The 24,500-nt window shown below is 47.0% G+C and overlaps 1 protein-coding gene across 1 annotated transcript; it reads right to left on the bottom strand.

Moving 5' to 3' along the window:
- Positions 1 to 353: 353 nt before the first annotated feature.
- LOC129658785 (cytochrome c oxidase subunit 7B, mitochondrial-like) lies at positions 354 to 694 on the bottom strand. Its single transcript, XM_055589630.1, has one exon. It carries the CDS (start codon positions 692 to 694, stop codon positions 437 to 439), a length of 258 nt encoding a protein of 85 aa, XP_055445605.1. The 3' UTR covers positions 354 to 436.
- Positions 695 to 24,500: the final 23,806 nt, after the last annotated feature.

Below are 24,500 nucleotides of genomic sequence, written 5' to 3'. Positions count from 1 at the left end.
TAGTTCTTAAGGATGTGGATATTTACGCATGGATATTTATATATGTTTCATCAGAGAGACGAGGTGCAGACAGTTGTCCATCTGTGACATTTGGAGACGTGGACAGACAGTCAGCCGTGTTAGACACTCACCTTCCCTTCCCTTGTCTTAAACTCGCAGCTGTAACTAAAATGTCAGGGACTGGGCGGCTTAAACAAAGCCACGTGTGTTGCGGTTCTGTGGGTTGCAGTCCACGGTCACGGCCCAGCCGGTTGGGAGTCTGCTGGGAGCCCACGGCCTATTCATAGCCAGCTGTATTCTCTTTTTTTTTTTTGAAGGTTTCAGATATACTTTATTTCTTCAAACATGCTATATTTTAATGGGTACATAGTACTTTTACTTGGAATTAATTATGAGTTGATTTTGAAACAATTCAGTATTAAATCAGCTGGGATGATTACTGTTCTCTCCATTCCTTTGGGGTGACTCTGCCAACAGGCGATGGGTTCCACTCTATTTCAATTTGTGTTGCCATACATACCCATACAGCAACACAGAAAGTGGATCCACTAGCTAATACAGCATTACCATATTTGTCATGGAAATCAGGTGCCCGCTTTTGATGGATCTGCCCTGCCACTGCTTGCTGAATGCTTTGAACTCTCAGACGATGTGGTGCGTTTTCGGCCGAGGGAAACATGCTGAGGTTGAACATAAAATGGCTGCAACTACAGCTGCTGGCCTCGAGCAATTCGGCGTCTAGTCCAGCTGTATTCTCACTGTGTCCTCACATGGCAGACACACTCTCCTCTTTTTTAAATTTATTTTATTGAAGTATGGTTGTGAACCGTGAACTTCCAGATGTTCAAGCTGGTTTTAGAAAAGGCAGAGGAACCAGAGATCAAATTGCCAACATCCGCTGGATCATGGAAAAAGCGAGAGAGTTCCAGAAAAACATCTGCTTTATTGACTATGCCAAAGCCTTTGACTGTGTGGATCACAATAAACTGTGGAAAATTCTGAAAGAGATGGGAATACCAGACCACCTGATCTGCCTCTTGAGAAATCTGTACGCAGGTCAGGAAGCAACAGTGAGAACTGGACATGGAACAACAGACTGGTTCCAAATAGGAAAAGGAGTACGTCAAGGCTGTATATTGTCACCCTGCTTATTTAACTTCTATGCAGAGTGCATCATGAGAAAGGCTGGGCTGGAAGAAACACAAGCTGAAATCAAGATTGCCGGGAGAAATATCAATAACCTCAGATATGCAGATGATACCACCCTTATGGCAGAAAGTGAAGAGGAACTCAAAAGCCTCTTGATGAAAGTGAAAGAGGAGAGTGAAAAAGTTGGCTTAAAGCTCAACATTCAGAAAATGAAGATCATGGCATCTGGTCCCATCACTTCATGGGAAATAGATGGGGAAACAGTGGAAACAGTGGCAGACTTTATTTTTCTGGGCTCCAAAATCACTGCAGATGGTGACTGCAGCCATGAAATTAAAAGACGCTTACTCCTTGGAAGGAAAGTTATGACCAACCTAGATAGCATATTGAAAAGCAGAGACATTACTTTGCCAACAAAGGTCCGTCTAGTCAAGGCTATGGTTTTTCCTGTGGTCATGTGTGGATGTGAGAGTTGGACTGTGAAGAAAGCTGAGTGCTGAAGAATTGATGCTTTTGAACTGTGGTGTTGGAGAAGAGTCTTGAGAGTCCCTTGGACTGCAAGGAAATCCAACCAGTCCATTCTGAAGGAGATCAGCCCTGGGATATCTTTGGGAGGACTGATGCTAAAGCTGAAACTCCAGTACTTTGGGCACGTCATGCGAACAGTTGACTCATTGGAAAAGACTCTGATGCTGGGAGGGATTGGGGGCAGGAGGAGAAGGGGACGACAGAGGATGAGATGGCTGGATGGCATCACTGACTCAATGGACATGAGTCTGAGTGAACTCCGGGACTTGGTGATGGACAGGGAGGCCTGGCGTGCTGCGCTTCATGGGGTCGCAAAGAGTCGGACACGACTGAGTGACTGATCTGATCTGATGGTTGATCTACAGGGTCAAGAGACTCTTCTCCCAAGGGCACTGATTCCACCACGAGGGCCCCACCCTTGTGGCCTGATCACCTGCTCAAGGCCCCACCTCCCAATACTGTCACTTTGAGGGTTAGTGTTTCAACATAGGGCTTCCCAGGTGGCTCACAGGTAAAGAATCTGCCTGCCAGTGTAGGAGACGCAGGTTCTATCCCTGGATGGGGAAGATCCCCTGGAGGAGGAAATGGCAACCCACTCCAGCATTCTTGCCTTGGAAGCCCATGGATAGAGGAGCCTGGCGGGTACAGCCCATCGGGTTGCAAAGAGTTGAACATGTCTGAGCACACCCACACACACATACACAAAAGCAGGCATGTACATGCACACACACATGTGTGCACACAGAATGCTTCTGAACCCACAACACAGAAGACTTTCAGCACAAGGAGTCTTACCCGTGACCTCAAGAGACAGGGGAACAGGAGGAAACCAGGCTCTGGGACGTGTTCCGAGTCCAGCTGTGCTCACGCCAATTGTCTTTGGCAGTGGACGCCCAGCGGGGCTGCCATTGGCTGCTGCCTGGGGCACCAAGGAGGGCAGGGCTTGCGTCAGAGCAGCTCAGGGTGGGGAAGCAGTCGAGGGCTCAGTGTAGGTGAGGAGAGAGTCCCGTACAGAGGGAGCGGGTCGCTGTGTCAGGATAAAGATGGGAAAGTGTCACTGAGCCCACAGACGGGGTCACTGGGGGTCATGACCCGAGTTGTGAGGAGTCTGCAGATGGGGTCACTGGGGGTCATGACCCGAGCCGTGAGGAGTCTGCAAATGGGGTCACTGGGGGTCATGACCCGAGCCGTGAGGAAGGCAGGTAGGCTGAGTGACAGGCGGCAGATCACTGGATCACGTGTCCCCTGGGGTCACCTCGTTCTGCCATCTTAGTGTTTGGGGCAGTATAATCCCGTTTTCACATTATATCTCACTCAGGGCCTCCATGAGAAAACAGATAAGACCAGCCCACCTGGGAGAGTTGGGGTGAGGCCTGGACCCCCAGCCCCCAGAGCCTGAGAACCCATCTCTCACCTCCGGTCCCCTGGACCCAACGCTCCTGAGGATACGGTGTGGACTCCAGCCTGCATCCTGCGTCTGCTCCGCTAATGAGCTGTCCTCGCAGGTGCTGGCCTCCCTCTCCTGGGAGATGCAGCTCCGGGCAGATTTGGTCCAGCCTCACAGAAGGTCTGTGAACTCCATCATGGGTGGGCAGTAGGATCCCAGTGGTTATCATGGTTGCATTTCAGGTTAATTCTCGTGGGCGTGTCTGAAATGTGGCCGTGGCACAGTGCATCCGACTCCCAGCTGTGCAGGTGACCCAGACCAGAAACCCCATTTGCTTCAAGTGGTACCCAGTTCTCTCTCCCGACGGGGGCTTCCTCGTCACCTCTCTGTGACCTGGGCTCCTTGGAGGGTGGTGGTTGCAGTGGGATGGTCCCCAGGTGGGTGGGACAGGTGGCCCTGGGGCGTGAGGGATTCCTGAGAGGCTGCTGAAGACCCTGAGTTTTTCTAATTTACTTTAAAATTTTTATTGGAGTATAGTTGATTTACAATGCTGTTAATATCTGCTGTACAGCAAAGTGACTCAGTTATATATATATGTATATTCATTCTTTTTTAGATTCTTTTATCAGAGAGTATTGAGTAGAGTTTCCTGTGCTATGAGCTCACATTTCTTCTTCACAAAAGACTTTGGGCTTTTCCGTGGTGTTTACAACACAGTCCAAGGCCCGAGGACCGTCTGCGCTCGGCGAGCCGTCCCCTGCACTCTGCCAGCTCAGCATGTCCTGTTTCCTCTTCTCTGGCCTTGCTTTCCTTTCTTCTCCACCTTCTTCCGCTCTGGTGAGGTCAGTGAATATGAAGACAGGGCGAGAATCAGAATTCTCTTCCTCAGAAAGGAAGAGACATCTTCGTTCTTGAGAAGGAGCAAGCCTTTTCCGAGAACTGAATGCAAAACATATTCACCTTGGACTTTTCACATCAGGCCCTGAGGGTTGGTGCGCAGTGTCCTCAACCACAAATGCAGCAGGAGTTCCTTAATTATTTATGCCCCTGCTTCTCGGTGAGGGATTCAGAGTGACAGTGTTCATAAAGCAGTTTCTCGTAGTGACCCCCAGAAAAACACGCTGCTCCGGGGGCCGAGCTGCGAAACTCCCAGGGACGAGGCCCAGACGCCCCATCCTCCAGGGCGGAGGGCTGGGATGGAAAACCCCGAGCACCCACCCTGGCCCCACGGGGTGGCCTGGGACTCACGGGCGAAAGGAGACTGTAAAGAGCTAAAGATTGTCCCTGGTCACTTGTTTATCCACTACGCACCACTACACACCAAGACACGGAGACTGTCTCACAACTTGTCCTAAAACCACGTAAGTCTTGAGTTTTATGAAACAAGATAAGAATATGTCAGATCTTGTCCCACTTCCTAAAGCTGTGGAGAGAACCCGAAACCGTGGCCTTCCCTTCCTGCCGTGGCCTATTGATCCTAGGAATTCCTTGCAAGATTCTAGAATCTGTAATTCCAGGGAATGTCTTCACTAGCATGAGACTGGGAGTGTATTTCCCTGGTATTCCGCTTACTGTCCTTTTCTACTTTTGAAGGAGAGAGAAAATTCTGCTAAAAATAATGTACAAGGTCTGTGGTCAGGGTATAATCCCTCTAGGAAGTACGCCTCAGGACGGTAGGGTTAATTGTTCAGTTTTCTCCTCGGCACACAGAACAGAACTCGATCAACATCTGCTGAAAAATTAGTGGCAAGGTCTGTGACAGAGAGGAACTAGCATTGGGATATTTGAGAGAAGAGTTGTCAAGGGCCTGTCACTATCATCCCTGTGAAGCCAGAAGTGTCAGGGTGGAACCAAAGGACCCGGTCAAGAGGGAACTCACTCAAACCCTGCCTGTGGTCCCCGGAAACTGGCGCCACATGGCTGCTGACACCTGAGATAAACTTGTTGTTATTCAGTCACCAAGTTGCGTCTGATTCTTCGCAACGCCATGGACTACAGCACGCCAGGCCTCCCTGTCCATCACCAACTCCCAGAGCTTACTCAAACTCATGTCCATCGAGTTAGTGGTGCCATCCAACCATCTCACCCTCTGTCGTCCCCTTCTCCTCCCGCCTTCAATTTTTCCCAGCTCAGGGTCTTTTCCAATGAGTTGGCTCTTTGCATCAGGTGGTCAAAGTATTGGAGTTTCAGCTTCAGCATCAGTCCTCCCAATGAATACTGAGAGTTGATTTCCTTTAAGATTGACTGGTTGATCACCTTGCAGTCCAAGGGACTCTTAGGAGTCTTCTCCAAAACCATAGTTGGAAAGCATCTATTTTTCAGCACTCAGCCTTCGTTGTTGACCAGCTCTCACATCCGTACGTGACTAATGGGAAGCCCATGGCTTTGACCATACGGACCGTTGTCGGAAAGTGACGTCTTTGCTTCTAACACACTGTCTACGTTTGTCTTAGCTCTCCTGCCAAGAAGCTCCCGTCTTCTAATCTCATGGCTGCAGCACCATCTGCAGTGATTCGAGAGCCCAAGAAGAGAAAAATCTGTCATTGTTTCTACCTTCTCCCCATGTATGTGCCATGAAGCGATGGGACCAGATGCCAAGATCTTGGTTTTTTGAATGTTGATTTTTCACTCTCCTCCTTCATTTTCATCAAAAGGCTCTTTAGTTCCTCCTTGCTTTCTGCCATTAGGGTGGTAACATCTGCATATCTGAGGTTGTTGATATTTCTCCTGGCAATCTTGATTCCAGCTTGTAACTCATCCAGCCCGCATTTCCAATGATGTGCTCTTCATATAAGTTAAATATACAGGCTGACAGTGAACAGCCTTGTCATACTCCTTTCTCAATCCTAAACCATTCAGTTGTTCCATACAGGGTTCTAAGTGTTGCTTCTTGACCCGCATACAGGTTTCTTAGGAGACAGGTAAAATGGTCTGGCATTCCCATCTCTTTTTAAGAGTTTTCCACAATTTATTATGATCACAGTCAAAGGCTTTAACGTAGTCAATGAAACAGAGGTAGATATTTTCTGGAATTCCCTTGCTTTGGCTATGATCCCACAAATGTTGGCAATTTGATCTCTGGTTCCTCTGTCTTTTCTAAACCCCACTTGAATATCTGGAAGTTCTCAGTTCACGGAATGCTAAAGCCTAGCTTGGAAGATTTGAAGCATAACCTCACTAGCTGGACTAACAGTACCTCTTAATTTTACATGAATACTGAAAATTGTAATGTTTTGGTAAACGTCTGAGGAAGGCTATCTTGTGAGTCTGGCAACTTAAATTCATACTCATAAAAACCATTTCAGTCCCTCAAGTGAAGCTCTGGGTGGCAGGTATGGCCATCTGCCTGATTTTTTGTATCAATCTAGCTCGATGCCAGTGGACAGAGGTGTGCCCACTGCCCTACCTTCCCGAGCACGAGCATCTGGCAAGGACAGTGATCTGCCACGTAACAGGAGCCCCTGCCCCGCTTCAGACTCAGCCTCAAGTCTTCCTTGGGGTCGCATCTGAGACCTCTGTAGGCAGCAGGGTGCTGTTTGAACTGTGCCTACAGGGACCCCCGGGGTGGGGACCTGTGTGTGTCCTGTTGGTTCTGGGTCAAGGTGGCTACTTGTCCCCACCAAGTGCCATCTGACCTGTCCGTTCATGTCCAGACCACGGTTTCCTGGACCACAGCCCGGCAGGAAGGGGGCATCCCGCTTGCTGTGCGCATGCTGAGGGCCTTCCCGGGGCGGGTGGGGAGGGACTGCTCCACAGGGGACAAAGGACCTGAGGTCACATGCATTTGGGAAGCGGCTACCTCGCAGCCCTCCCAGGAAAGGCAGCCTCATAAAACTCATCCTGACTCAGGAGGATGAGTTTTCATCCCCAGCACGTCTGCTGGGCACCCTTAGCTCCCTGATGCCTGCAAGTGCCGACGCCTGCAAGCCCGTTCGTCCAAGGCAGCCCCTTGGCTCGGATGTTTGCCCGTGAGCTGTGCCTGGCCAGCCGCCCTGTGTGACTTTCTTCCCGCACCAGGCGCGTTGGGGAAGACCTTGTCTATGCCGTGTGCTGGGCTCCTGGTGGCATGTGCAGGCCCAGTGGCAGGCCTTCCGTTTTGAGAGGCACGCGGTTTTCCCCTTTTGCTCCTGTCAGGGTCTTCAACATGGGGATCGCACAACTGAACGGTCCCGAATGTCCTGGGGGTGGGCTTGTCCATGAGGTGGTGGGTGTTCGGGAGGAACCCGGGAATGCCAGTGGGTGGAATGTGTGGAGGCTGGAGGCCTTGCTGGGTGGGCCTGCCCCCACTGTCCAGGGATGCTGGCTGCAGGCTCCCCTGGGGTTTCCTTGGCGACTGAAATTCAACAGAAGGGCTTCCCCCTTGGTCTCCTTGGTGGGTGTGGCCCTCCAAAGTTGAAAACTTGGCCATCATGACTGCCTTGGTTTGTGCTTGCTTTTACTTTTTCACATTATTGCCATTTACAGCTTCCTCCCCACTTTAATCTTTTTAAAAAGACATCATATTTTTAGAGCAGTTTTAGGTTCCTGGCAAAACTGAAAGGAATGTACAGGCAGTTCCCACCTACCCCTCGCCCCAGCCCAGCCTCCCCGCTTTCAACATCCCCACCAGATGGTCCATTTGTTACACTCAGTGGAGCCACGGGGACACGTGGTCATTACTCAGAGCCCGTAGCTTGCATCAGGGTGCACTCTTGGTGTGTCCAGTCTAAGTGAAACTGAAAGTCGCTCATTCATGTCCGACTCTTGGCGACCCCCATGGTCTATACAGTCCATGGAATTCTCCAGGCCAGAATACTAGAGTAGGTAGCCATTCCCTTCTCCAGGGGATCTTCCCAACCTAGGGATCAAACCCAGGTCTCCCACATATCAGTCTATGGGCTTGGACAAAGAGATAACTCCATGGGTCCACCACTGTGGTATCATTCAGAGTATTTTCACTGCTCTAGAAACCCATGTTGATCTTACAGCGCTGTTTCAAGACCCTCCAGATAGTCAGTGGCATCCTTTGAGTTTTCAGCACTGACTCAGCACCTCCTCTGACCTGTGCTGGACAAAACGAGCACCCCGGTGGCCTGCACCAGCCCTGGGGCCATGCCTGTCCTGGGCTGCACAGAGCAGAGCGTTGGTACAGATCATCCAGCTGCTTCTTGTGGCCACTTTGTATCCTGCCTTGTCCATTCGCCCATCCCAACACAGGTTTATTAAGTGCTGAACATGTGTTGGTTGCTGAGGATCTGATGGTAAACAGAAAAAGCTCAGCCTCAAGGTGGGGGAACTTCTGTCATCTAGTGGACCATGTTTAAGTGCTATCATTCAGGAAGCTTCTCAATTATTACTGTTATTTTTTTAAAAACACAAATTAGTATCCTCAGTTTCCCCTAATTCTGCAATTGAGCTTTTGAAGTACAGGACTTGTTACATGAAGTTAGTTTCGGTCATTTAGCTATTGTTTTCTTAAAGCCTGTCAGGTTACAAATACTTGTACTGTGTCCCCTCGGGATTGTATACACTTCATGGACACATTTGTTGATTGTTTCCTCTAATTGTTGCTGCAGAGATTCATCGGGTCAGGGCCCCCTCCAGAGCCCCATGTCAGCCCACTGGACACTTCCCTCCAGGAGGACGTAGTCACACGTGGATCTTCTACACGGTCGAGTCCACCATTCATGTCTCGTGTGGTCTTTCTTCCCAGGAGCTTGGGCTAAAGTAGGGATTGATCCGTGGTGGTTCCCGTAATTTCAAGCCCACCTGTCTGTGCAGGTTGCTTTCCTGGTTAGTTTATTGTGATAATATTTTGGCCTTATCAGTGGTTCTCTTATGCGTCTCCCAATAAATATCCTCTGTTTTGTTCAAGGAGGACGAGGAAGGCTGCAATCAGTTAATGCCCACAGAAGCGGTGACTTTCGTGTCCCTCCGGACCCATCCTTCTTTCACATGGTCTGAGATTTGTAGAAACCAGAAATCCTCAAATGTGGCATATTAAGAAACCAGTTAGGTGTCTAAAGGGGAGTGTCCTTATAAGAGATTAATTCCAAGGATCCAGATGTTAATGGGGAAACCAGACCACCGAGGCCAAGTTCAGATACTTTCTAGTTATAATTGAGCTGGGAAATGAAGACCTTTGTGCAGTGTGAAGAGACTGGATTGATGCGTTTTTCCAGCCTCAGGGCTAGATTTGGGAATATACCCAGAGACATTAGTAGGGAATTTAAAATAATTTCAGGGTCTGATGGGACTCCGTCACAGCCCCAAGGTGCCCCTCCACGTGGGGTCTGTGTTCCTGGGCGGGGACGCAGCTCAGAAGAAGAGAAGAGCTCATGGGTGTGCTAATGGAGAGCGTTCAGCCGAACAGAAGCACAGATTCATGGTGTTCTTACCTTGGCTGACCTGTGTGTTTACGCAGCCCTGGATGACACGGCCTCGTTTCTTGAACTGATTACCAAGACTGCACGTGAGGGTCGGCGGGGGCCAGGGGCAGGGCCTGGAGAGGCCCTGGGTGGGGAGTCTCGCAGGTTACACAGGGATCAAGGCGCCTGTGTCCCCCTGGCTTTGATTGCGAATTACAGGCACACAGCTTGCCGGAAGCAGTGTCACTGGCCATGAAGATGAGCTCAGAGATGCCTTTGTTGTTGTTCAGTTGCTAAGTCATGTCTAACTCTATGCCCCACGGGCTACAGCACGCCAGGCTTCCCTGTCCTTCAGTTCAGTTCAGTCGCTCAGTCGTGTCTGAATCTTTGCGACCCCATGAAGCGCAGCACGCCAGGCCTCCCTGTCCATCACCAACTCCCGGAGTTCACTCAGACTCATGTCCATCGAGTCGGTGATGCCATCCAGCCATCTCATCCTCTGTCGTCCCCTTCTCCTCCTGCCCCCAATCCCTCCCAGCATCAGAGTCTTTTCCAATGAGTCAACTGTTCGCATGAGGTGGCCAAAGTACTGGAGTTTCAGCTTTAGCATCAGTCCTTCCAAAGAAATCCCAGGGCTGACCTCCTTTAGAATGGACTGGTTGGATCTCCTTGCAGTCCAAGGGACTCTCAAGACTCTTCTCCAACACCACAGTTCAAAAGCATCAATTCTTCAGCACTCAGCTTTCTTCACAGTCCAACTCTCTCATCCATACATGACCACAGGAAAAACCATAGCCTTGACTAGACGGACCTTTGTTGGCAAAGTAATGTCTCTGCTTTTCAATATGCTATCTAGGTTGGTCATAACTTTCCTTCCAAGGAGTAAGCGTCTTTTAATTTCATGGCTGCAGTCACCATCTGCAGTGATTTTGGAGCCCCCCAAAATTAAGTCTGCCACTGTTTCCACTGTTTCCCCATCTATTTCCCATGAAGTGATGGGACCAGATGCCATGATCTTCGTTTTCTGAATGTTGAGCTTTAAGCCAACTTTTTCACTCTCCTCTTTCACTTTCATCAAGAGGCTTTTGAGTTCCTCTTCACTTTCTGCCATAAGGGTGGTTGTCATCTTCATATCTGAGGTTATTGATATTTCTCCCTGCAATCTTGATTCCAGCTTGTGCTTCTTCCAGCCCAGCGTTTCTCATGACGTACTCTGCACAGAAGTTAAATGAGCAGGGTGACAATATACAGCCTTGACGTACTCCTTTTCCTATTTGGAACCAGTCTGTTGTTCCATGTCCAGTTCTAACTGTTGCTTCCTGACCTGCATAGAAATTTCTCAAGAGGCAGGTCAGGTGGTCTGGTATTCCCATCTCTTTCAGAATTTTCCACAGTTTATTGTGATCCACACAGTCAAAGGCTTTGGCATAGTCAATAAAGCAGAAATAGATGTTTTTCTGGAACTCTCTTGTGTTTTCAATGATCTAGCAGATGTTGGCAATTTGATCTCTGGTTCCTCTGCCTTTTCTAAAACAGCTTGAACATCAGGAAGTTCATGGTTCACATACTGTTGAAGTCTGGCTTGGAGAATTTTGAGCATTACTTTACTAGCGTGTGAGATGAGTGTAATTGTGCAGTAGTTTGAGTATTCTTTGGCATTGCCTTTCTTTGGGATTGGAATGAAAACTGACCTTTTCCAGTCCTGTGGCCACTGCTGAGTTTTCCAAATTTGCTGGCATATTGAGTGCAGCATTTTCACAGCATCATCTTCCAGGATTTGAAATAGCTCAACTGGAATTCCATCACCTCCACTAGCTTTGTTCGTAGTGATGCTTTCTAAGGCCCACTTGACTTCACATTCCAAGATGTCTGGCTCTAGGTGAGTGATCACACCATTGTGATTTTCTGGGTCATGAAGATTTTTTTGTATAGTTCTTCTGTGTATTCTTGCCACCTCTTCTTAATATCTTCTGCTTCTGTTAGGTCCATACCATTTCTGTCCTTTATTGAGCCCTTCTTTGCATGAAATGTTTCCTTGGTATCTCTAATTTTCTTGAAGAGATCTCTAGTCTTTCCCATTCTGTTGTTTTCCTGTATTTCTTTGCATTGATCACTGAGGAAGGCTTTCTTATCTCTCCTTGCTGTTCTTTGGAACTCTTCATTCAGATGCTTATATCTTTCCTTTTCTCCTTTGCTTTTCACTTCTCTTCGTTTCACAGCTATTTGTAACACCTCCCCAGACAGCCATTTTGCTTTTTTGCATTTCTTTCCCATGGGGATGGTCTTGATCCCTGTCTCCTGTACAATGTCATGAACCTCAGTCCATAGATCTATGGCACTCTATCAGGCACTCTATCAGATCTAGTCCCTTAAATCTATTTCTCGCTTACACTGTATAATCATAAGGGATTTGATTTAGGTCATACCTGAATGGTCTAGTGGTTTTCCCTACTTTCTTCAATTTCAGTCTGAATTTGGCAATAAGGAGTTCAGGATCTGAGCCACAGTCAGCTCCTGGTCTTGTTTTTTGTTGACTGTATAGAGCTTCTCCATCTTTGGCTGCAAAGAATATAATCAATCTGATTTTGGTGTGGACCATCTGGTGATGTCCATGTGTAGAGTCTTCTCTTGTGTTGTTAGAAGAGGGTGTATGCTATGACCAGTGCATTTTCTTGGCAAAACTCTATTAGTCTTTGCCCTGCTTCATTCCGTATTCCAAGGCCAAATTTGCCTGTTACTCCAGGTGTTTCTTGACTTCCTACTTTTGCATTCCAGTCCCCTATAATGAAAAGGACATACTTTTTGTGTGTTAGTTCTAAAAAGTCTTGTAGGTCTTCATAGAACCATTCAACTTCAGCTTCTTCAGCATTACTGGTTGGGGCATAGACTTGGATTACTGTGATATTGAATGGTTTGCCTTGGAAACAAACAGAGATCATTCTGTCATTTTTGAGATTGCATCCAAGTACTGCATTTCGATGTCTTGTTGACCATGATGGCTACTCCATTTCTTCTGAGGGATTCCTGCCCACAGTAGTAGATATAATGGTCATCTGAGTTAAATTCACCCATTCCAGTCCATTTTAGTTCGCTGATTCCTAGAATGTTGACGTTCACTCTTGCCATCTCTTGTTTGACCACTTCCAATTTGCCTTGATTCATGGACCTGACATTCCAGGTTCCTATGCAATATTGCTCTTTACAGCATTGGACCTTGCTTCTATCACCAGTCACATCCACAACTGGGTATTGTTTTTGCTTTGGCTCCATCCCTTCATTCTTTCTGGAGTTATTTCTCCACTGATCTCCAGTAGCATATTGGGCACCTACCGACCTGGGGAGTTCCTCTTTCAGTATCCTATCATTTTGCCTTTTCATACTGTTCATGGGGTTCTCAAGGCAAGAATACTAAAGTGGTTTGCCATTCCCTTGTCCAGTGGACCACATTCTGTGAGACCTCTCCACCATGATCCGCCTGTCTTGGGTGGCTCCACGGGCATGGCTTAGTTTCATTGAGTTAGACAAGGCTGTGGTCCTAGTATGATTAGATTGACTAGTTTTCTGTGATTATGGTTTCAGTGTGTCTGCTCTCTCATGCCCTCTTGCAACACCTACCGTCTTACTTGGGTTTCTCTTACCTTGGACGTGGGGTCTCTCTTCATGGCTGCTCCAGCAAAGTGCAGCCGCTGCTCCTTACCTTGGACGAGGGTATCTCCTCACCACTGCCCCTTCTGACCTTGAACGTGGAATACTCCTCTAGGCCCTCCTGCACCTGCGCAGCCACCGCTCCTTGGAGGTGGGGTTGCCCCTCCCGGCCGCAGTCCCTGGCCTTGGGCGTGGGGTAGGTCCTCCCAGCGACTGGTGCACTTAGCACGGCTGAGAGGAGCTGCCCCACGCCCGAGGTTAGGGGCAGCAGCCGAGAGGAGCTGTCCTTCACAATGTAATAAATATTACTATTGCAAAGTTACTTCCTCCAAACCTATTACCCTTTTTCACTGTTTCCTTCACTCACATCCCCAATATTTACAATCATATGTTTGCATTCACTGTTTTTTGTCTTGCTTCCCCACTGGACTGTGGACTTCTTAATACCATGGATCTTACTTTGTCTCATATGCCTTGGCCCCAAGCAGGGGATCTGACACATAGTAGGCACTTAACTCTAAGGCAAAGTTGAAATTAAAGTCGTGTGAAGATCTGAGGTTGAAACTTCTTGTCCTGCCTCCAAAATGATGCCAACAAGTCCTCCTTACGTGTCACCTGGGTGGCTGGGCTGGGCCGTCTTTGGGAGCCCTGTACTGGACGTTGTGAACCCAGCAATGGCCCAGGGTTTAGGACCTCGCCCATGGCCCTCGCTGTGTGGAGGCCACAGGAGGAGAAGGGGTCCTGTCAGCAGGGAGCTGTGGCCTAGGTGAAGGTTCCAGATCGACTCCTACAAAGTGATGGGTGACCATTCCTAGATAGTGTGTGCCCACCAGGACTTCAGCAGAAAGGAGAGGTTCTTGCAACCTGGAGCATGGATTCCAGATTTTGAGAGATGCTCAGTCTCTTAGTCATGCCCAACTCTTTGTGACCCCATGGACTGTAGCCCGCCAGCCTCTTCTGTCCATGGGATTCTCCAGGCAAGAATGCTGGAGTGGGTTGCCATGCCCTTCTCCAGAGGATCTTCCCGACACAGGGATCCAACCCACATTTCCTGCATTGGAGGTGGATTCTTTACTGGGGAAGCCCTTTGGAGAGATGGTTGGTTCCAAATTGGCCTCAAGCAAACCCTATTTCTGGGGCTGTCCCCACGTCTAGGTCTCTAGTAAAGATGCCAGGTTACCATACTGTTATCACAACAGCAGAGTAAGAGGAGCGGCTGGTTCTAATCCAGGCCCAAAAGCAGCAAGCAAGGAGCGTTTTGTTACAGAAACAGATTTTCTGAAGTTCATCAGTTGTTTTTTTCCCAAAGGATTTTGAGAGGGGAACTGATCTGGGTGCCAGCTTGTTACAGAGCTTGTTGTTGGGAGGTGACTGTGGTTACCTGTCTGAGGAGGGGATGGCACATTTATATGGATTCTTGGGTGGCACTTTTCACCTTGCTGTTCTGCTGGCCTCCAGAGCCTGAGAGGAAACCTCCATGGGCGATCCCGACACAGTCCCGTCCACTGGACTTCCTCAAAGTGCTGTGGGAGCGCCCGCTGCAGAAATTAAAGAGAAACACCTAATGCTGGTTCAGGTCAGAGCTGGGTGCCAAGACCTACCAGCGTATCCTGTGTGCCTGGTCACTCAGTCGTGTTTGACTCTGTGACGCCATGGACTGTAGCCCGCCAGCTTCCTCTGTCCATGGGATTTTCTAGGCAGGAATACTGGAGTAGGTTGCCATTTCCTACTCCAGGGGATCTTCCTGACCCAAGGATTAAACCTGCATCTTCTGCATTGTCAGACAGATGCTTTATCACTGAGCCACTTGGGAAGCCTAGGTTTATCATAGGCAATACTCAAAATACAATATATGGAAGTTCAAGACTTTGGTGATGACAGAGCAGCTTCTCAGGTTAATTCTCCCAAGGATAATCAGTGCAAAAGCTGGACAGAATGTAATAATAATAAAAACCCATTCAATGTCAATGGAGAGTAACTGATAATAGGCAGAAGCTGGAGAGGAGCCCAGTCTTAAAATACAAGCCACAGAGGTGGAGATATTTTTGGGTTCACACTTGGGGTCTTTGCCTGAAGGCCCTCCCTGAACCCCAGTTTGTGGCTGGGACGGCAGACACGTGCAGTTTCTAGACTGAGGGATCCTGGGGCTGGCTGACCATCTAGAAAGTTAGAAAATGATGGAAGAGAGGTGCCCCAGACTGTCACATCCAGTCTACCCAACTGCCAGCTGACCGCTGAGCTGTGCTGTGTGTTGCAGGGTGAGAAAATGGCATCTGGAAACCAGTACAATTACACAGACAATTTAGCTGTTGTCCACTGCAGAGTATGGGGTTTGAGCCCTGCCAAACTAACTGCATATTAAAAAGCAGAGATGTTACTGTGCCAACAAAAGTCCGTCTAGTCAAAGCTATGGTTTTTCCAGTAGTCATGTATGGATGTGAGAGTTGTACTATAAAGAAAGCTGAGTGCCGAAGACTTGATGCTTTTGAACTGTGGTGTTGGAGAAGACTCTTGAGAGTCCCCTGGACAGCAAGGAGAATCCAACCGGTCAATCCTAAAGGAAATCAACCCTGAGTATTCATTGGGAGGAATGATGCTGAAGCTGAAACTCCAATACTTTGACCACCTGAGTCGGCAAAGAGCCAACTCATTGGAAAAGACCCTGAGCTGGGAAAGATTGAAGGTGGGAGGAGAAGGGGACGACAGAGGACGAGATGGTTGGATGGCATCACCGACTTGATGGACATGAGTTTGAGCAAACTCCGGTAGACAGTGAAGAACAGGGAGGCCTGGTGTTCTGCAGTCCATGGGGTCACAAAGAATCAGACATGACTGAGCGACTGAACTGAACTGACCTGAAACTAACTGCTTGCTGAAATAAAAATTATTCTCCAGAGAAGCATAAAATAATCCAGAAACTACAATGTTTCATCCATAGTGACTTGTGTTTAATAGTAATTGGCTCAGTGGTAAAGAATCTACCTGCCAATGCAGAAACAAGAAACGCGGGTTTGATCCCTGGGTCGGGAAGATCCCCTGGAAGAGTAAATGGCAACCCATTCCAGTATTCTTGCCTGAAAAATCCCATGGACAGAGGCTCCTCAAGGGCTACAGTCTGTGGTGTCAGAGTCGGACGCGACTGAGTGACTGAGCACTCCATGGATGTGTGAAGAAGCAACAAAATGTACTTGTACTTAGAGAAACAGCAAATAACAACCAACTCAAGTGAGCCAGATGCTGCAATGAGCATAGGTATACATTAAAGAGCTTAATAACGTGTATACCAGAAGATAAAGGAAAGTAAATGCCTAGTAAATGAATAGCTGGAGAGCTCTGGAAGAGAACTGGTAAGTAGAAATTATTGGCTTTAAATATTCAGAAATAGAACTGAAGTCATCACAGAATTGACTTCACAGAAGAATGAGACAAATGAAGGAAGAATCAGTGAACTTGAAAACAGATCAATAGAGGACTTCCCAAATGGGCCAATGGTCAAGAATCTGCCTTCTCATGAGGGGGATGTGGGTTCCATCCCTGGTGGGGAAACGAAGATCCCACACACTGCAGGGGAATTAAGCCTGCATTGTGAAATCAGAGAGAAGCCCATTTGCCACAACAAAGACCAGTGTAGCCAAAAAAAAAGGAAAAAAAAAAGAAAATAGATCAATAGAAATGATCAATTCTGAAGAACAGAAAAAGCATTGAAGAAAATGAACAGAGCTTCCAAAGCCTAGAGTTAAATAGAGATCAAGGAATCTAACATATCTGTAATTAAAGTTCCAAAAAGCAATGAGAAAGATACTGGAATGGAAAAATAGATTTAAAGAAATAATAATTTAAAGTGTCCTGAATGTTTTAAAAAACATTAAGTTTACAAATCCAACCACCTCAAAGAATTCCAAGTAGGATAAGAGAAGAGAAACCAAAACCACAGACCTCTAGGCATGTCATAGTTAAGTTCCTGAAATCCAAGCATAAATATGAAGTTTTGAAAAGCAGTTAGGGGAAATGGCATCTTACGTAAGGAAAATGGCGATGCAACCACAGAGGTCTCTTCTGGAACAGAGACCAGAAGACACTGGAATCACATTTTAAACCGAGGCGCTGAAAGCTTCTGCCAACCTAGAATTCTATACCCAGGAAGCTAGTCTTCAACACAGAGCACAGAGACATTCCAGGGCTCAGCTGCCCAGCTCAGCGGCCACTGGCAGAAGCTGTTGAACACTTACAGAGGACTAGTCTGCATGCAGATGAAAAATGCAGATATATATATATACTTCATAAAAATGCTGCTGGTGGTGCTTTAGTCACCAAGTCACATCCAACTCTTGTGACCCCCTGGACTGTAGCGCACCAGGCTCCTCTGTCCATGGGATTCTCCAGGCAAGAATCCTGCAGTGGGTCGCCGTTCCCTCCTCCAGGGGATCTTCCCAATCCAGGGATTGCACCCTGGCCTCCTGCATTGGCAGGCAGGTTCTTTCCCACTGACCCACCAGGGACTCCTATATACAAAAATAGATGTGTATTAAATAGATATATAATATATAGATATAATAATACGTAATATATAAAAATAGGCTTTGAGGCAAAACATATCACCAAATATAAAGAAAACCACTTCATACTAATGAAGGTCTATCAGGAGGACATAACCATAAACACTTAGTACAAGCTTTAGGACTAGAGGTTCAAAATAACTGCACCAAAAAGGACAGAATTTACTAGGCTTAGTAAAACTGTGTTGACAGGAATCTATAAAATAACTAGACAAAAAGAATCAGTAAAGACAGAGAATCTCAATTATGAATTACGATTATAAATCTATATGTTTATAAATTTACCCACTTAAATTATAAACCTAAATTATAGGATCTCAGTGGCTTAATTGACGTTGATGGAAACTCTGCCCAAGTCTGCAGATTTCACATTATTTTCAAGCATACATGGAATGCTTATCATGATAATTCATATGCTGTGCCATAAAATGACACTTAATCAACTTCAGAAGATTGAAATATTACAGAATGTGTCTTATGGCAACAATGGAATTGCATTTGAAATCAATAAGAATAAGAGCTCCAGAAAAGTTCCAAATATTTTTATGTTAAATGATGAACTTGAAAAAGCCCCATATGTCAAAGGAGAAATCACAATGTGAAAGAGAAATAATTCAAATTGAATGAAAATAAAAATACTGCGTATCACATTTTATGAAATGTAGTTAAAGCAGTGTTCAGAGGGAAATTTATAACTCCAAAATGCTTATTTTAGAAAGAAAGTGATTTAAATCAATGATCTAATTTTCCACTTCAAGAAACTAGAAAAAAATAAATGAGTACATGAAACCCAAAGCAGCTAGAAGGAAGGAAATGATAGAACTGGGAGCAGAAATAAATCAGGAACAGTCCGTAACAGCCGGGATCAGGACAACGCCCAGTGAGGTCTACTGAAAATGTTAGTAAAGTCACAAACTCCTGGCAAAAATAATTCAGAAAAAAAGAGAGAAAGCAAAAACTGATGGTATTAGTCATGAAAGAAGGGAGATCATTACAGATCCTTCAGGCACCTGCAGAAGTGTGATAAGGAAATATTACAAACAGGTTTATGGCCATAAATTTGATAGATCTGACAGTTTGACATTTGTCTTTTGACATTTGTCAATAAATGAAAATTGAAATGGACAGATTCCTCAAAAAACATACAGCTTATGAAAAATTACACAAGCTGAAAGGAAAAAGCCAAGTAAGTTTATATCTATCCAGACCTTAAAATTCCTATCAAAGTAATTTCCCACAAGAGAACCCTAGACCCAGAGGGTTTCTCAAATATATAAGGCAGAAAAATCATCAATCCTACAATAATCTTCTAGGAAATAGAGAAAGGAAACTTTTAAATTCATATTGAAGGTAACATAACTGTAATACCCAAACCTGACAAAAAGAGTCACAGAAAAAAACAAATTATAGACCAGTATCTTCTAAGAACATTGATGCTGAAATCTTCGACAAAATGTTAACACACTGAATCCAACAATACCTGTGAAAAATACATCATGACCAGTGGGCTTTATCCTATGAATGTAAAGTTGGTTTAATGTTTGAAAATCAGAGACCATAGAAATTGAAAATCATTGAGATTGAATAAAAAAGAAAGATTCATTTCAGTAGATTCATAAAAAAATTTGGTAAAAATTAAAACCTGTTCAAGACAAACATTCTCAGGCATCTAGCGATTGAAGGAAACTCCCTCAATCTGATAAAAGTGTGTGTCGGTCGCTCGGTTGTGCCCAACTCTTTGCGACCCCTTGGACTGTAGCCCAGCAGGCTCTGCCCATGGAATTCTCCAGGCAAGAATACTGGAGAAGCCAGGGAATCTTCTCCAGGGAATCTTCCAGACTCAGAGATCCAACCCGGGTCTCCTGCACTGCAGGCAGATTCTTTACCATCGGAGCCACCGGGGAAGCCATTTACTAGACACTGATGCTTTTCTCTACGGCGGGGAACGAGGCAGGGATACCTCTTACCATCGCTACATTCAGCTTCATATGGGGGTCTGCCCAGTACAGAAAGAGAAGAAGAAGAAATAGAAATAAGGAGGTAAAACTGTCCTGTCTCAGACAAGCTGATTATTTACACAGAAAATCCTAAGTTATTGGCAACAATCACCACAACAATATCTTACTAGGACAAATCTGTACATTTAACAAAGTCTTAGGATGAAGGTCAACATTCAAAAATACAATTGAATTTCTATAAATTAGCAGCAACCAGTTGGAAAGTAAAATTTTAAAAAACCAATGTGTAAAAGCATCAAAAAAGCATAAAGTATTTAGAAATAAAGTTAACAAAAGACATACAGAGTATGTCCCACTGAAATGACAAAACTTTGATGAGAGAAAACAGGCAATCCCTCAATAAATGAAGAGGCACGTACCATGTTCGTGAAAGGCTGGAAGGCTCAGTACTGGTAAGCTGTCTCTCATCTCCAATTTGATTATGTTTTCAACGCAATCCCAGTCTTACACAGTAAGCATTTCGGTAATTGATTCTAACATTGATTTAGAAGCCTAGGAAAGATAGGCCAGCCTCAAGACTGTGAGAGAGCCTGTGATGCTTGACATCATGACTTATTGCAAAGTCCAGCAGTCAAGCAGTGTGGCTCTAGTCTGAGAATATAAAACAGACATTAGTAAACAGTGGAGTGAAATAGAGTTCCAGAGCCCACCCTTATATGGCCGATTGGTTTTTAACCAAGGCGTCTAAAATGTTCAATGGTAAAAGTAAGTTTTTGTAAAAAGACAAATATTACTGAAATGACTTGATGCCCATAAAGGGGGAAAAAATCAAACTTTGGACTTCCCTAGTGGTCCAGTGGATAAGAATCTGCGTGCCAGTGCAGGGGACACGGGTTTGACCCCTGGTCTGGGATGACCCCACGTGCCGCAGAGTAAGCCTGTGAGCCACGACTACGGAGCCCGTGTGTCTGGGGCCCGCAGCTTGTAACAGGAGCAGCCCCCGCCCGCCGCAACTAGAAAAGCCTGTGCAGAAGGAAGACCTCGCACGGCCATAAACAGATAAATAAATAAAAAAGAAACTTGGCTTCCCTTCCCTCATAAACAAAAACTGAGGTGTGTCATGTATATATAAAGTAAAGCTAAAACTATAAAGTGTTTAAAAGAAAACACTGGAGAGTATCTCTCTAACCAGGAGGTAGGCAACAGGTTCTTGCATAGGACACAGAAAGCAATGTTCAAAGGGAAATTTCTGATTAGACTTCATTTAAAAAAATCCTTCCTGTTCATTAAAAGTATATTTTAGGAAAGAGAATGAGCAGATCTGGACTGGGAGAAAGTATTCTCAAGGCACAGAGGTGACATAGGACTCGTACCAAGAATATAATTCTTATTCTCAACAACAAAAAATAAACACCTTATTTTTAAAAATAGGCAAAAGATTTGACCAGTCAGTTCACCAAGGAAGATGTCCATTGGTCAAATGAGCCCATAAAGAAGCGCTCAACATCGTAGTTGTCAGGAAGGTGCAGATAGATGTCACGAGGGCGCAACACCACCCGCCGAAGAGCATGGCTACGTCTGAAAAAGAGCAGCTGCAATTCCAGCTTGATTCCGCTAGGTTTGCAAAGCAGTGAAACCACTTTGGAACGTGTTTGGCAGTTTCTTATAAAGTTAAGCTCATGTCCTTAGACTCCAGTAATGCGATCATGTTTTTATATAAAAAATAAAAACAACAAAACAACACAGGAAAATATTTGTCCAAAATATTAACATCCTAGTGTTCACAGAACCTTCACTCACAATTGTACAAAACTGGAGACAGCTCCAGCGGCCACCCGCGAGTGAAAGGACAAGCGACCCGTGGCACGGTCACCCAGGGGACGCCACCGGCCACCGGAGAGGAGGAAGCAGTGGCCGAACCAGCCGGGCGGGTGACTCTCGTGGACGTGAAGCTGAAAAAAGAAGCCGAGCCTCTCCCCCACAGCCTGCTTTATATGACTCCATTTATGTGACGTTCGAATCCCAGCTACGCTGGTCAACGGTGAGGTATGTCCGAACGGTGATTGCTGCTGGGAGGTGGAACAGGAGGCCGCCTTCTGACCAGCTGGGGATGCTCTTTAGGGGATAGGGTGTGGGCTTCACAGGTGATTCAATTCGTCACAATTATTCAGTGAAGATTTGTGCATTTCAGCGTGTTTGAGTTTACCCCCCAAAGAAAAATATAAGGATGTAAAAATATAAAGATAAGAGTTGACTGGGACCTTGAGATCCCAGTGGAAGATAGGGAAACAAAAATGGCACGATGTTGGCAACCGTTGAACTAGGTCATGAGAGTTTGATGTGTACGGTCCGATGTGAGTGTCTGAGTGGTCCGGGTGGGAGGTGGGATGCCTCTGGCTGTCCTGGCTCCTCTTCAGTCTTGATCGCTATCACAGCTCGGTGGCTGCGTGAAGGCAGGGGTTAAGAACTGTCCCAAGAGATCCCCAAGCGCGTGGGAGTATAGCCTGCACCTGCTCATATGGGGAGCTGAGGGAGAAGGCCTCCGTGGGAGGCGAGGCAGCCCTCAGCCCCCTTGCAGGGGACCGTGAGCCCCTGTGATTTCTGCTCCACCCTCCTCCCTGGGCCAGCCCACAGAGCAGCATCTCCAGTGGCCTTCTATGCAGGTCTGGGGATCCGTGCCGTGTGGAAAGGTGGATAGAGGTCCACGTGTGGGGGCTTCCTGGAGCCGGTGGGATTTTAGCAGCTTCCTTCTCACCGCCCTCATGTTCAATCCATGCAAACGGAAATGAAACCAGCCCAAAGCTGGTGGGTTCCTGGGCAGCAAGCAGCACAGGTGTCTGTGCCCAGAGGGCCCTGGTGTGACCCGTGGATGTGGTGTCTGGGGGAGCGGTGGCCGGTTTGGACCGAGCAGCAGGGTGGCCGTGTACGGTCATCACTGCACATGGGCCTAGAGCAAAGCCAGTCGCTCAGAAAGGGGCTATTTGCTCTGTTGTCTTTAAAATTTTTTATTAAAATAGAGGTGATTTACAATGTTGTGGCAGTTTCAGGTATATAGCAAAGTGATTCAGTTATACATGCATGTTCCTTTTTTGCATTCTCTTCCATTCTCAGTTGTTACATGTTATTGAGTATAGCTCCATGTGCTGTACAGTAGGTCCTTCTTGGTTATCTGTGCTCCATTGTCTTCTGATTTCTAAAGTCTTAGGGGTGCTGACAGAGAGACAATACTGTATAATAGGAAGAATCCCAAGTTCAAAGTTTGGAAAATGGTGTTGGAGTTCCACTCCACTGCTTATTAGCTAGTTAGTGGTTCTTTTCTTCTTGTTTGTTTGTTTGTTTTTTGTACTTACTGATACCATCATAGGGGCTTCCCAGATGGCACTAGTTACCAGAACCTGCCTGCCAATGAAGGAGATGTAAGACGTGGGTTCAGTTCCTGGGTTGGGAAGATCCCCTGGAGGAGGGCATGGCAACCCACTCCAGTATTCGTGCCTGGAGAATCCCGTGGACAGAGGAGCCTGGCGGGCTATGGTCCATAGGGTTGCAAAGAGTTGGACACGACTGAAGCAACTTAGCATCATAACTCCAATAGCAAACACTGAGTGGTTTGTCAAGTTAAATCTTTCTGTTCATTGGCGTAATTGTTGCATATCTGTTTGGCAACAGAAGCACTTGCAAAGCGTTGTGATAATCATTTTTGAAAATACCTTATTGGCTAGAAAGTTAAGATGGTAGGTCTACCTGGACACCACCCTCGGGTGGATCTTTGGAGATGCTGTGTCTGCACAAATCTGGGCTTCGGAGGCGTGCAGACGGTTGGCACTCGTTGTTCTGACTTCCTGGGTCTCTGCTCTAGTTTGTCTCCACTTGGCCCGTCCAGTCCACCATTCTCACCTACGTTCTGTTGTTTCTTAAATGCCAGTTCAGACTCTGCCTGCTCTGTGCAGACCCCACCGGTGATGTGGTGAAAAGCAAATAATAATTCTAGATGTAATAAAACGGCAGTAACGCTGTAAAATCAAGTTACCATGCTTTTCCCCTTTGCTGTCCCTCTCCGTGTGGTCTCCCCAGTCCTTCCCGGGTTGTGTACGTTTGTGACTGGAGGACTGGGAGTGTCCCAGCAGGAGAGGAAAGAGAAGAAGGACCTTGACTGTCGACTGGAGACATTCCAAACGGGATTTGTATGATGTCAAAGTCATCAGGAATGCCAGGCTTTGTCAAGAAAGGACACCTTTCCTGAGGTCCTTTATTCCCAGTGTCCTGCTGAGGGTGAGGTCCATGGGGCAGCGCTCGTGTCCAAGGAGAGGAGGCCCAGGACATGAATGGCTGGCTCCTCTGACCCTGGGAAGACAGGTGAACAGGGGTGATGGAGACAGCAGACAGGAGGCATCTGATCCCAACTAGTCCCCACAGAGCTAAGACTCCAGAAGGCTGCCGTGTGGAGCAAAAACAAAACCAGGTGTGTCCGCCCCTCCCCCACATGGAGCCTGGCTCCACAGCCCGGGTGGGTTCTGCCGAAGGCGTGCAGAGCTGTGGACTGGGCTGGTGGGTGGGCAGAGGCCTGGGCTTGGGACAAAGAGGAGCTGTTTGCCCGGGGGCTCTGTACCTGGGGCCCCGGATGGCCCTGGTTGCAGTGCGGGTCAACAGTGACCAGCCTGGTGCCCAGGCTGGAGCATCGCAGCTCGGGGTGGTCTGGAGACAGTCCTGCGAGCAGCATCCTTTAGTCCTTGTCGCCACTGGGTCACTGAGGCCCAGACACCAGGGCAGGAAGAGTCCCCCCTGGGAGATGTGGAAACGGCTCAGGCTGGGGTGACATCTGGGCTGCTTTAATCTGCCGTCCTGCTCCCACCCCCAGCCCTCCACCCACTAGCACCCAGGTGCCCCCCATGCCCAGGATGGCAGATTCACTGGGAGCAAAGGCCTGCACCTG

This window comes from Bubalus kerabau, chromosome 8 (assembly GCF_029407905.1).
Source record: "Bubalus kerabau isolate K-KA32 ecotype Philippines breed swamp buffalo chromosome 8, PCC_UOA_SB_1v2, whole genome shotgun sequence".
NCBI classification, from domain to species: domain Eukaryota; kingdom Metazoa; phylum Chordata; class Mammalia; order Artiodactyla; family Bovidae; genus Bubalus; species Bubalus kerabau.
Note: the sequence above shows the minus strand (reverse complement) of the source record. Positions and strands in the feature narration are given on the sequence as shown.

Excerpts from the sequence above, each read along its gene's own strand:
- LOC129658785 (XM_055589630.1), bottom strand. The coding sequence starts at position 694 with ATGTTCAACCTCAGCATGTTTCCCTCGGCCGAAAACGCACCACATCGT.